The 13599-nt window shown below is 40.2% G+C and overlaps 1 protein-coding gene across 3 annotated transcripts; it reads right to left on the bottom strand.

The window, feature by feature from the left end:
- Positions 1 to 640: 640 nt before the first annotated feature.
- On the bottom strand, positions 641 to 9441 carry wt1b (WT1 transcription factor b). 3 transcript variants are annotated; one of them, XM_085907847.1, is made up of 9 exons: positions 8577 to 9441; positions 6792 to 6914; positions 5752 to 5869; positions 2889 to 2969; positions 2692 to 2797; positions 2457 to 2604; positions 2026 to 2115; positions 1620 to 1703; positions 641 to 1470 (listed from the first exon to the last, which is right to left on the bottom strand). In XM_085907847.1, exons 1-9 carry the CDS (start codon positions 8965 to 8967, stop codon positions 1349 to 1351), a joined length of 1263 nt encoding a protein of 420 aa, XP_085763973.1. In that variant the 5' UTR covers positions 8968 to 9441; the 3' UTR covers positions 641 to 1348. The 3 variants fall into 3 exon arrangements, with proteins under 3 accessions (XP_085763973.1, XP_085763974.1, XP_085763972.1); XM_085907848.1 differs by having other exon boundaries at positions 1611 to 1703; positions 2743 to 2797; positions 8577 to 9440; XM_085907846.1 differs by having other exon boundaries at positions 1611 to 1703; positions 8577 to 9437.
- Between the last annotated feature and the right edge of the window lie 4158 nt (positions 9442 to 13599).

Below are 13599 nucleotides of genomic sequence, written 5' to 3'. Positions count from 1 at the left end.
CTTGATGATGATGCACACCTTGACAGCCTCTTCTTGCGTCTTCTCACTTTCGTCCATATCACCATATTTATTGTGCAGGGTAGTCAAGAGAGTACTACATCAGTTGCAAAGGTTGACACTGCCACCATGTGGTTTCATGGGTAAAATGCCTTTCTTAATTTAGTATGGACAGTACCGCAAGGCGATCATTAAACTATGTACTCATGGAAATTGTGATTGTACAATTGTACACACCTTACTAGGGTGTGGCTGTGCTGAGAATTAACCATTTCCATTTAACCATAGGAGTCAGCACACACCTTACACAATTTCAAGTGCCTTTCAATAACAATAAATAAATTCCAGATGTTCTAGTAGGCTTTTTAGGCTGAGTAGACTTTTTATATCCAACGTACCTACTAGCAGCAGGTGAAGGTCTGTCAGCACTGTGTAAAGGCCAATCAGCACAATTCGATTTTTCCTACCAATTGTCAATGTAGCAGTGATGTAATTATCTTGATTTTTCCATAATCCTTCCTCACAAATGTTCTATATTTTAATATCATCTTTTCTTCCATTTTTGCTTCCTTAAGGTAGAATACCCGCACGTCACAATACTTCAATACTTATAAAGCCTTAAAAAAAATGCATGTTGGGGCCCTCAGTGAGGTAGTGACACTTTGGTATGTGTCTTTTTTTTAAAATACGATTTATTGAGTTCCAGATGTTTCCAGTTATGAAGATGTGCGGCAGAGATTTAGGAGGGTGAGACCTGCGCCCTGTCAGAGCGTCGGTGGGGTGCTGTTTTACTACCCGTCACTCCCCAAACACCTCGATCATAGGTGGCCTCTTAACCTGACAGCGCAAACACACTAAGGCACACACCAGAGAATGATGTAGTTCAGCATTTATGGACATAAAAAAATACACCGTACAAAACGAATGTCTTCAAAAGTAAGCATCTACATATATGTACAAAGTTATTAGGCGTGCATTGTATGTATTTACATCCCCCACAAATCACCGCTGTCCATTTCCTAAATCCAGTTGACACGATTCAGCATTTAGGAGAAAACCCAAATAACAGTGCAAGTGTGCTATGATCTCAAAAATAGAACATCAACTGTTTTCCTTGTGTCGTCTTTTTTGAAATTCTGGGCTCAGTTATAAGATGGTAGTCACCTCAGTGGAGATGACCCAATAAGAGTGCTGGCTGAGTTGCATCTTGCGGGCCATGCGGGTGCCTTGTGGTCGAGGTGGATTGGCATCAGCTGTGACCTCCACTTATGCACATTTGGCAAGGCACCACGACCTTTGACCTGGCTCTCTCGCACTATTGGCTGGCACACTGCATCGCCACCTTCCTGGCTCAGATGGCAGGCGGCAGCTTGGTCAGGTTCCTCTGATGCATGGTGTGATGGCGCACCAGCTCGTCGGAGCGGGCAAACTTTTTCTGACAGTTTGACCAGCGGCAACTGAACGGCTTCTCGCCTAAACATAAGTCAGAGAAAGGGCGTTGAATGAAAAAGCTTGTTCAAACATTCAGTGCAATAATCAAGCAGTCCATCTCCAGAGTCAGAAGTCTGACCAGGAGAGGGATGCAGTGGAGGAAAATAAAAAGGTATACGCACTTGTTTTACCTGTATGAGTCCGAGTGTGAGTCTTAAGGTGGTCTGACCGTGAAAACTTGCGCTGACATGTCTCGCACTCAAAAGGCTTCACTCCTGCACAAACACGGTTTTAAATGTGTTATTTCGACTTAGAATTTGTCACATTCAGCAATGAAAAATATGTTAGTGTTAAAGTTAGATTATTCAATTAATTTTGACAGATATAGCCCCCCCTCTAGCTCAACCACTGCTCGATGAAACTCACACAGGATTGTCAGGGCCTGGAATGGAACCAGTGACCTCTATAATGTGCGGCTGTTGTGCTAACCAGTCAATCACCATGCCAACCCCATGGATGATATACGGCTAATAATATACAGTCCTGATAATGAGTGAAAATATTGTTGTATAGATAAAAAGTGTGACATTATTGTACCTGTGTGTCTGCGCTGGTGTCTCTTCAGTTGGTCTGATCGAGAAAATCTGCGGCCGCATTCTGTGACATCACACTGGTACGGTTTCTCACCTGAAACATCAACCACCTCATTCTTCTACGGCTTTATTACAATTTCATTAACCTGTGCGTGAACACAGCACACTCGTGCAAACACATAATCTTGTTAATTATCTAGTACTTGTTTATATTTATTTGCCCTCTTGGAAAGATTTGTGTGAAGAGTTTTGTAACTTTTTTGCATCACAAAACGCTGGCATCTAAGCAGGGGTGTGTAGACTTTTTACATCATTGTTCTCGAGCTCAACGTTTCGCCCACCCATGGGTGAATAATTTGTTATAGCTCTTGCTTTAATCCAGGAATTTTCATACAACCATTGCATTTATGTATAATAATTCAGAGATAAACTCACCCGAGTGTTTCCTTCCATGCATCTGCAGGTGTGAAAGTTTAAAGTACCGCTTGCTGCAGCCGGGATGGGTGCACACATAAGGACGCTTCTCACTGGACTCGGATGACTTTACAACTGCTGGAGCGAGACTGGGAACTCGTCTTACATCCTTTTGGACAGGGAAGCACACATATTATTTATTCGAGAGCTGTTTTCTTATCTCCTTTGTGCATGCGCGTGCATTCACTTGACGGACCTGAAGCCCCCTAAACACGCCATGCGTGTGGATGTGGTACTGGGTGCTCACCAGCATGGGAGGGGGCGGGGGTATAGGATCACTGTCGTAGCTGGTCGTGTGGCCGCTACAAAAGAAAATACACAAATTAAAAGAAATGAAAGATTTTGTTTAGTTAGGGTTATCTATTGGACTTGAGAACAAATGGTTGTTTTTACTTCTTCATGGAAGACGCAAGCGTGTTCATCTGGTTCCACGTGACACATTCCAGCTGAGACGCCATTTGGTACAGGTTATCACTGATGAGAAAGTCGAAAGCCAAAAAGATCAGTCATACATTTCAAGGTGCAGTATGCAAACCACTCTCCAAAATTCTTTAATCCCTTCTGCCATGAGGCAGCTAAAATCACAAAATGCAAAATAAACCGAAGATTATTCTGCATTCTGTTCTGCTGTACGGACACCGGGTGTGGTTATTCTTGATGTCATGATGTTTTCATTTCTGAGACTTTGCTTAGCTGGTTTGAGATAAGAGTGACCCAGTTTACGAGATTAAGGCTAGGGAATGACTTTTGAGATGAGTGTTGCATGGTGGCAAGGAATTCCACTTAAAATTTCTCAACAACTATCAGTTTGATAGTGAGAAATTCTTGAAAAAATGTGGCTTCATTCTATTTAATATCAATCCCAGTTGGCATTTACTGTCAAACTAAACATAAAACACTGATAATCACAAGTTATGTATTCAAAACATTCCTTTGGGTTAGGGTTTGTTTAATGCTAACAAACAATGCAAAACGTCCTACACGAGCTAATGAATTGCATCTTTGTGTTGGTGTTGATGTTTATTTAAGCAACAGATATTTGAACAAAATGTGAATCAACACATGCAGATGGATAATATAACACCACTAAGAGGCATATACTCTTTATCCTTTGGGAAAAAAATAATTTTCCAGCTGCTGAGTCATGGACAGTAGTTGTGGAACTCATCTGTGTTTATGTCTGCAATGCTATATTATACTGCCCTCTGGTGGCTAAATCATGCACACCAGAAGGAGTCACAATGGATTAATATTGATTAATCATGATACATAAACTGTTTAATTTTTTACATTCTATTTTCTTGTTATCACAATGTTTGTTGTAGAAAGTACAATAGGATAGTGCTATTTTCTAATTACAAAAAGAAAACAAATTTTTTTTTTGTAAAATACTATGCATGGTTAGACTATAAAACGGAATGGCCCTTCTGAGACTCGTAAAATATTTAGTATCTGAATCAGAATCACAAGACAGTCAGGGCGCACAGTACGTTTTCTTTGGCACACAGTTTGCATCCGGAAGCCAACAATCCAGGACCTGGAATACCAGCATGCAACATATCTTGCTATTGCTCAGTTAATTGGGCATCAAGCCACTGCTTGCATTTGGCTTTTTCTATGGCTCTGCAACACAATATCAGGCAAGAGACAAATAAAAGATAAAAAATAAACCAGAGACTTTTTCAGCATGAGCGTCACTTCTCATCAAAGTCAAGGCAGAGTGTTTTGTTGGTATACGTATATTCTAACAACAAGGATTGAACAATTACCAAATAACGATAAGCGTGTTTCATCTTTACTTGCTTTTTTTTTTTTTTTTTAATGGAGCATGCTGGCAATATTTATGATACTAAAGGTTCTTCATGTTCCTCCTCTCCCTTTGTGCAGATAATGAAGGGGGATTCCGAATGGTTTGCTTATTAACACATCCTGTACGCCCACCGTGCTGCTCATTAAAAAACATGGGCTTTACCTTGGCATATCACACGAGTGCACACACACACACACACACACACACACACACACACACACACACACTCAAAGATGGGATTGTATCTGTCTGCAGGGGAGCGGGGGTGCGACTCGGTGCCTTGTACGCCACGAACCACCGCATGACATCACTCTGTCCTCGGTATCATTAAAGACGGGAACGTTTCGAGGGGGCGGTGGGTGGGGGGGATTCTGGCTTTCATTCCTTGAGAAGTCCTTGAGGGAAGGAGAATAATCAGCTCTGAACTACGGTCAACTGTGGAAAGGCTCACAGCTATCTGACATACATATACACTGTGTGTGTGTGTGTGTGTGTGTGTGTGTGTGTGTGTGTGTGTGTGTGTGTGTGTGTGTGTGTGTGTGTGTGTGTGTGTGTGTGCGGGCGTGTGAGCGTGCGTCCGTGCGTTCGCTTGATTTTTTCCAGCTCATGCCATAAGTTCTTACTGAAAACAGCAAAGTCTCCTCTTATCATCTGCTGTTCCAGTATTTGGGTTGCACATGCTCCTCTTTCTTCCCCAAAACATCCCGAGTCGGTATTCAAAGAATTCCGACCCAATTCACCCAAAGAAATGTTTTCCATCAAAATGAACACAAGTTGGGAACACATTGGGCAGGGCCGGGGGACTCATTTTCAGGCCTGCAGTTTCAGGACTCAGAACTGGCGTGTTAAAAACGATACACAATTTTACACTTATTAGTTTATCAATACCAATACTAGAATTGCCTCCAATGATATTCATATTGCATTTGCATTGCATTATAAGATGTGTTCCTTTGAACTAGTAGGGAAGACAAACTTGAATCTTGAATAGTCAGAATCAGAATAGTTACTGTGTTATTTTTTCTACTCGTATATTAATTTGTTTTGCTCCTTTTGGTAATAAATTACTGTGACTGTGTGACGGCCTGTAAAAAAATGTAAACAGTCAGTGCTTTATGTTATAATAAATAACAGCCAATCCAGGGTTACTGATAATACATATTTATATGACAGGTTAAGAAAGCCAAATACAAGTGTGATGAACGCATTAGAATGGCTGATATTAAGAAGGATCTTTGGGCCAGAAGGAATGAACAGACATGTTGGAGTACCACCCAGCGGGAATTTGCTAAAATGTCCACATAATGTCCAACCTGGGCATAAAAGTGCATTCTCAGCCTTACTTTACTCCGCTTTTATTCAGCATCACTCATGACTCAAATCATGAAAGATTTTTAGGATGGGATTTCGGTGATCAGGGAGGGGGAAAAAAACAAATGACTGTACCCGTTGTAGTTTCTCAACAGTAGTGCTTGGTTGCTTGGGCAGGATTCTGCAGGATTGTGGCACCCGAACACAGGCGGGGCAGGAGGAGGTAGATGAGGAGGGGGATATTGCTGCTCAACTGCAAACGACAAAAATCAATTCTGTTAATACAATGTCTTGTATTGGAAGAATAGCTACTACCTTTATTAAGTAGTATAAAGATTACATTAATGAATGAAACAGCTTGCCTGGCTCACAATGGTAATGGTACATGGTAGATATAAGAATGGAGTAACGATGATACAGAGTTTTGCAAAATGACACTTAATCACCGTCATAGGGATTTGAAGGTCATCCCTGCACAACTTTGCCTTGGAAGCCGACTCATAGTTTGTCACAGACTCAGCCAAGCGTACATTTAAGCGTACATTACTTTATGTCCAGGAATAAAGTCATAATACCACAATCATAAGGTCTACAGTTTTCATAAGCAGTAAAGAAATGCAGACATTTGGTCATATTAATAAAACTTTACATTACATCACATTACTGTATATTTTGTCATTTGTATTGTTTGGGGGATTTTACTTTTATTTGCTTGTTAGAAACCATGCCATGACCAAATATAGTTCTTTATAGTTTATAGTTTTTTATAGTTCTTTAGTTTCATACAGAAGCACATACTGCCTAGTTTTCCGTCATTTTTAATGCAGTACAGGGTCAGTTGTGTTCAGTTTAATACTCAACACACTCTTGCCTTGTTAATGCAACTGTGTGCCATGTATTTTGTGCATCATACACCAGGCACACATTACATTATCAGACAGTGGGCTGCTGTGTCACGATGGGAAAAACGCAAAGGCAGTTGAGTGCTGTGTGAAAAATACTTGATTTACAGAAGGTCTATGACTGAGTTAGTCGTTGCAAGAGAAAGAGAGCAATAGAGACAGGAAAAACAAAAGAAAGAATGATGGGCTACGTCTATGACCTTGCCGTGAACGCAGCCGTGTTCCAGTTATTGAGTGAGTTTAGTGCAAACGTGCCAGGAAGTAGACTGTTACCAATGTTGTTTGGTGGCGACAGTGTGTCCTCGTGCTTGAAGGACAGGCTGGAGAGCTGGGGGGTGTGGTGAGACGCCGTATGAGGGTAACTGGGGTTCCCGTCTAAGCCCATTGTACCATACCCTAAAGAAAAACAAAGTTACACAGATCTTTAAAGGATAACTGGATCATTAAATGTAAAAATATTTTCTGGCTCTTAGTTTTCACCATTGAGTGAGCCTAATGGTAATATTTACAACAAACCGAGGGGTTTTCCCACAAAAGGATAACGGATCACATCAATGCTACCTACATTTAAGTTATCAGAATAGGAATGTAGATCTTCTCAAAGAGGAGAGTTCAAGCAGAAGTTAGGAATTCTCAAAAGTAAGTCCTAGGAGGGCCGTTGAGAGGTTTCTCCAGAAAAGAAATGACTCCGATCTCTTACTCAAATCCCCGCATCTTGCAGAGCAGTTTATCACTTCATCAAAAAGTACTTTACTAGCGAGCGAACAAGAGCGCTCGCACAGTGTCTGTGGAAGTCACATCAGCGCACACGTCCGCAGTTCAACCTCTGACCTCCGAGTAACGAGCCCCAGCAGACTTGACGGAGTTTTGTTTGCAAGAAGTTTCATATTTATGTTGCATAAAAAATTCTCAAATTCAGATTGCAAATCCAGATTGTAGAGTCCACCACGATTTATATAAAAAATATATCGTAAATTATAAATAAGGTAAACATTTAAATCTTATATCTGTTAACCCTTTAGGGAACTCAAACAAATCTTGAGAAAGTAAATATTTGAATACCATCAAATGATTGTATTATATTAATTATTTTACATGAAATATTATTAATTCATAACAGCTATAATAACCAGCATAACAGGCTATTCTTTGAATCATGATAACATTTTTCTCATTATATTGGCTAAAGGTTCTACTACGGCATTTGGCATCCATCTTGCATTATGAAGGGCAACAAATCATGAGTGCAATTTTATGACAAAGCATATTTATTTATTTATTTATTTATTTATTTATTTAGCCAGGCAGAGTAATGTGTATTGTTAAATAAGAATAACAATAGCAACACTCAGTGATTAATACACTGTATAAGTAAGTATATGCAACGAGCCACATTTGTCAAAGGCACATTTGTCAAGATCCACTTAACAAGCTGCCTTGTTCAATTTGTCTATTATAATTGCAAAACATCCCAGTAGCAACAATAATCTTCAGTTTTGTCAGAGAAGTATAAAAATCAAAAATTATGCTCATACTTTGCCATGTAAATGTAAATCATGTTTGAAAAAGATCACAGTATTATATAATAAAATGTGTCACTATATATTGATCAATGTTTCTCACATTCAGGGTTGCAGCTTAATTTCTATTGGTTTATCGTATTCTCTGTAGGATATTGGAGTAAAATGTTAAGCAGTCTTAATTTTAAGAGTGAAAATGTCCTCTTTCATTTGCATCTTGAGCTGAAAACATTTGTGAAACTGTGGTCTGGAGGGACAATTTAAAAAGTGCCCGTGATTAGTTCATGTAAGGAAACAGGTTACGGTACAGCAAGACGGTGATGGCTATCGGCGGCGTCTGTCAGAGTGCTTCCAGAAAAGTGTCAAGTTAGTTCCTGACATAGGGCATGTTGTCCCAGTAAAGCACATAACATCCTGCCTAGACACAACACGGCTGAAAAACCCAACAAATACACAGTAGAGGATGTCACATTTCTGAGAAGATAATCATCCCTTGAATTGTTGACATCTGTGTAATGTTGGGCTGACAAATGTTTACCTTGGTTCCTGGGTGCAGGAGGACTGTCCACACAGTAGGTTCCATTGGGAAAAACCCTGGGCTGGCCGGCCGCCGACTCTCCATAGGTCCCCACCCGGCAAGGGCCCGAGCCTGTGAACTGGCCCGAGAAGTGCAACGTAAAGGCCCCGAGTCCACAGTGGGGGTCCTCGATAGGGTCGGCGACCCCCCAGCTTGGCTCCTGCTTGATGAGGGAGTGGTGGGAGGACAGGGAGTTGTAGGGAGAGCCGGGATGGAGGTCCAACAGTTGTGTCCACTGGCCACAGCCACCTCCTGCCCCACCTAGGGAGGGGACCTGAGGGCTTGGAGACAGGAGAGTCAGATCTCGAACATCCGAGCCCATCGACATGGCGCCGCACGCTTCGGTCAGCATTGGGTACGAGAGTTAAGAGTCCAAAAAGAAAGATGGAATTCCAATGAAGGAGTCAACCTCTTCAACAAAACACAAGTCACAGCTCACAAACTACCAAGCCATCATTCCTGCCTGAGGGGAACCCTGACAAGAATGGATGATGACCAAAATGGAGGTGTGCCTGCTTCCTTCTCAAAGTGCAGTGAGTGGGAGTGTGCGTGAGGGTATCACAGCCTCGTTTCTGCGCCTCCACAACTGCCTTGCCTTTAGCCCCCCTGAAGACTCAAATACTGGCTATAGTCACACAGGCCAGGGGGGGCGGAGTCAGAAAGGTTTTCGCCTTGCCCTGACCCTCACTGACTTCTCAGCAGGCTCTGACTAACCACACATTTGTATTCGATTGGCCAAGTTCATGTGTGGCTCACTTTTCTGCATTGGTGTAAATGAAGATGGATAAGTGGATTCGTTCCAGAGTGAGAAAAAGTTTAAAGCTGCTGGAAGTCAAAATGGCAACAATGATACTAATTCTCCTTACATTTTAGCATTTCAAATCTGCGTTTTCATAGTTCATTTATTTGAAAATAGCTTAAAATACAGTACAGTTAAGAATCTAAACAATCAAAAACAATTAAAGTGATTACACAATGCTCAAACACACCCTGACCCAAATTCTGTGATGCTTCTGACTCACCTCCTTAGTTTGAAACACAGCAAATTTTCATAATACTTTCATAATAGGATGAAGTAAGAAGATGCACATCGTGTCAGTAACAGTAAGTCGAGCAAAGTGTTTTTAAAATGTAGGCCTTGTGTAGCACTAAAAGAAAAAAAAATTGACTTAAAGAATTAAAGTGATGGATAAATGTGTAACGGAAAGTTATGCAAACTGCATTGTTTTGGCACACCGTCAAAAACGCTTACACACGAGGACGAAAAATCATGTTTTGACCTTGACTCTACATGCATCTCCACAGGAATGCAACTAAGCTGTCATCAGTTGTTTTTAACATGGAAATTTAAATTACATAACCATGCAATTTACAGTTTAAAAAAGTGGGAAATTATTATTATTATTATTATTATTATTATTATTATTATAATACTACATTTGATAATATCAATGCTTATTTTATTTCCTTAATTGACAATTATATTTTTAATTGAATTGTTAGGGTAATAGTCCATAATGGCAGATATATTTTTTTATTGTCTTGGTCCCTTTTTTTCCTCATATCACATCAACATAGCATTTCAACAGGGATGTGTTTGCTTTTCATTTCCACTGTATATAAATACATATATATGCTTCATAGGTGAAGATGATGTCATCATGTTGGTGCAAATTAACAAAGACTGATGAGGAACAACAATGACTTATTCCACCCAAGAGGATACGCTACCTTCACCATTCACACCACGACATGATAGATTTTGAAGAAATTCTTGCCTGCAACTTAACTCTGCTAACCCACCAACACTCGATAAGATCAAGTGTAGAGTGTGAATTTAAGATAGTGGACAATGAATGTCAGGCACTTCCCATCATCGCCATCTGGAATATTCATCAAGAATTCCTGTGACCTCACCATAAGTGGTGAGTGATTTGATTTTGGGTTGGGGGTATGAACATTTATAATTTATCCATCAATCTATCATCAATAGAGCAAGACCTTTATGTATAAAAATAAAAGTACTTTTTATATACAGTCCATTTTCACAAAAATTAATTGCTGAGTTTAGTTGAGTTTTTTTTTTGTTTAGTTTTTTTTTAATTCTAGCCACAATACAATCCTCTCTGGCTTACTATGGGAATTAGTACAGAGGCTAATTCGTATCCCAGAAGAAGACCCAAACATTCAGAGGATGTCCGCAAAGCTGACTTAAATATGGAAGCAGAGAAAAATTATTTCTCCCTCAACAATTGCCAAAACTTCCGGGGTCCGCCAATGATAAACAAACAAGGACCATAAATAATGTGCAATGAGAGCAAAAGGTTGTGGCACAACGGAGGAAATCTGGCCGAAATATTTGCTGGTAAGCCAAGGCAAACGCTAGCCATGCCTTCCCCAGCGGAGTATTTAGCAAAGATTCATCAGAGGTGACCGCTCCGAGAGAAAACAAGCCCTTCAGCCCAAATGACGGATGGCGGTCCCCAAATACACCCATTCTTCTTCAGATCACTATGTGGTTAACTCTGGGTTTAAAACAACATCAGAACGGAGAGGAAGGCAAACGGTCACTACAAGCCGTGACCCTTAACAAGAAACACACAAGAGCCAAACTTTCTCCAGCGCCATGAGGGAATCGGAGAAGGCTTTGTCTCATCCAAAAAGCCACATGATGATAAACTATATGATGATATGTGACCTAGCGGGACACGTGAAAAAGACATTACTTTTTTTTTGGAGTTGAACACAAATGTGTTCGCGTGCATGGAAAGACAGGCTGTGCTTGAAAAACATTTGTGGTTTAATATGACTGTCAACACCGGTCATCAGAATTAAAATAGATGCACTTCTGCAGGCAAATCTGCAGGTGTTGTTTTGCTCATAAATGTGCAGATAACACACTAAACAACAGAGCTTTTGACCAGTGAGTCACAAACAATGGTATAAAAAAAACTGTTGACCGCATTCTTTTGTGATGCACTCCTGGCCAATTCTTCCTCAAGATTTATTTTTTTTAAATAGCAGAATTTATGACTATAAAGCCACCCAGGTCCTTAAGTGGCAAAGTAACCCCAGACCATCCCACTTCCACCAGCATGTTTGATTGATGGTATAATGGTCTTTTTCTGAAACGCTGTTGCATTTAGGCCAGATGTAATGAGACACGTATGTCTTCTAGAAAGTTGAACTTTTATTTTGTAAATTCAAGGAATATTCTCCCAAAACGTATTGGGAATTGCTAACTTGATTTTGTCAGACAAATTCTACTTATGTCTAATATAAAACTCTAAACTTTCTCCAAAGCCCAATGTATTGTTACTTAAATTCAAAGAAACGCCAGATCATCAACAATGTCAAACCCATCTGGGAAAATTCAATTTATATATTAAGGAGGACGAGCTTTTATCAAACAGGATAGTTGTTGGTCCTTATTTTCTTTAATGAAGAGGCAATGGCTATGCATTTTTTTTAAATTTCCCCTTCTATCAACAGTGAGTGAGACATCTTCAAAGAGTCCCATATCAGAAGCTGTGATAAGAAGAAGAAGAGAACAATCTGTGGGAGAGTGAGTATCTCCACACTATATGTGTCAGACACAACATTTGTCCACTGATGTTTAACACGCACTGTTCTGCTGCTTGTTTCTCTTCACCTTCACCCTCCATCACTAAACTCCTTCTAGTTTATGTAAACTAAAAACATTAATAATATTTCAGTGATTTAGTGCATGATTTAGCTTTTTGATTCTGGTCAAATATTCATACTAAAAATGTTGGGAACAATATGCAGCAGTGTGGAACTGTACGACATCAGACTGAAAAGTGTTTTTTAATATCATATTCCTTTAACATAACAAAAAAGGAATACAAATACTAGAAAGTGCTCTCATTACAATGCAGTACAGTTCTTCACCACAGCAAAACTAAAATTGCCATGAATTAAGCCGTTGTGATCGACAAGTGTCAGAGAGCAATAACAATACATGATTGCTGACCATATGTTATCTTTATATTTGATTAAATGTAGAAGGTTTACATGGTTAGACACTTGGAGAAATATGCTGGATAATCCATGTCTCATACAAGCAGGTGTGTATGCGTCACTTTCAAGGCCAGTCCGTTATCAGCGCTTTACAGTAAACTACGGCCTCTTCCGTGTTGTCACGCCCAGCAGCAGCTGCGGCCAGCAGGGCGTCAGCAGGCAACAAAAAAACATTGCACATATCTTCAGCGGTTACTGCTTACACATGCTGTCATCCACCACAAGCCTCATTGCGGGGACTAGACAAAAAAAAAGGCGGACGTGATGACTCGCACATGATTGCAATGACGAGGAGAAGCATGCAATTGTATAGAATTGAGAATTTCACCTCAGGGCCTGGCATGCATTGTTATTTAGTCACCATATAGTTTGTTATTGCCATCTGAAGAATTATTATTAAAAAGCGACAGTTTTAGTGTTCTATAATTATATAAATTGTATACTTATATTTGCAAACAGAGTTCAAATGCAAACAATCTGAAGGAGCACTAAGAGCTGAAAACGGACTTCAAACACACCTACTCGCTCTAGCTCAGGGGTGTCAAACTCGTTTTTGTCATGGGCCGCATTGTTGTCATAGTTTCCCTCAGAGGGCCATTGCGACTGTCAACGTCGTCTATATACATGCGGTATAGGCTACACAACAATCTGATAACTAACTAGTTTTGTCATCAGAGACTAGTAAAAACTGTTCAAATAGTTTAAAAAGATGAATGATAATCAGAATTGATGGCAATAGCTCCATTTTTAAAAAGTGAAGGCAATTTGTAATATGGGTAATGACACAAAGTCGAGGCAAAAATGTTTCTTCGCGGGCCACGTAAAATGATGTGGCGGGCCGTATCTGGCCCCCGAGCCTTGAGTTTGCCACCTACGCTCTACAGTAACTTGTGGATTTGATTGGCATCGCATGGGAGGAGTGCACAGTGCATTTTCTACAGTT

The sequence above is a fragment of the Syngnathus leptorhynchus genome, chromosome 3 (assembly GCF_054491065.1).
Source record: "Syngnathus leptorhynchus isolate UIUO chromosome 3, UIUO_Slep, whole genome shotgun sequence".
NCBI classification, from domain to species: domain Eukaryota; kingdom Metazoa; phylum Chordata; class Actinopteri; order Syngnathiformes; family Syngnathidae; genus Syngnathus; species Syngnathus leptorhynchus.
This window is presented reverse-complemented; position numbering and strand designations above follow the sequence as displayed.

What these genes read in the sequence shown, in the direction of transcription:
- wt1b (XM_085907846.1), bottom strand. Translation starts at nt 8,967, where the DNA reads ATGCTGACCGAAGCGTGCGGCGCCATGTCGATGGGCTCGGATGTTCGA. An exon ending in TCCTGCACCCAGGAACCAAG is followed by an intron (nt 6,915 to 8,576) that starts GTAAACATTTGT and finishes GTTTTTCTTTAG; the next exon opens with GGTATGGTACAATGGGCTTA. An exon ending in ACACCAGCGCAGACACACAG is followed by an intron (nt 1,704 to 2,025) that starts GTACAATAATGT and finishes GTGTTTGTGCAG; the next exon opens with GAGTGAAGCCTTTTGAGTGC.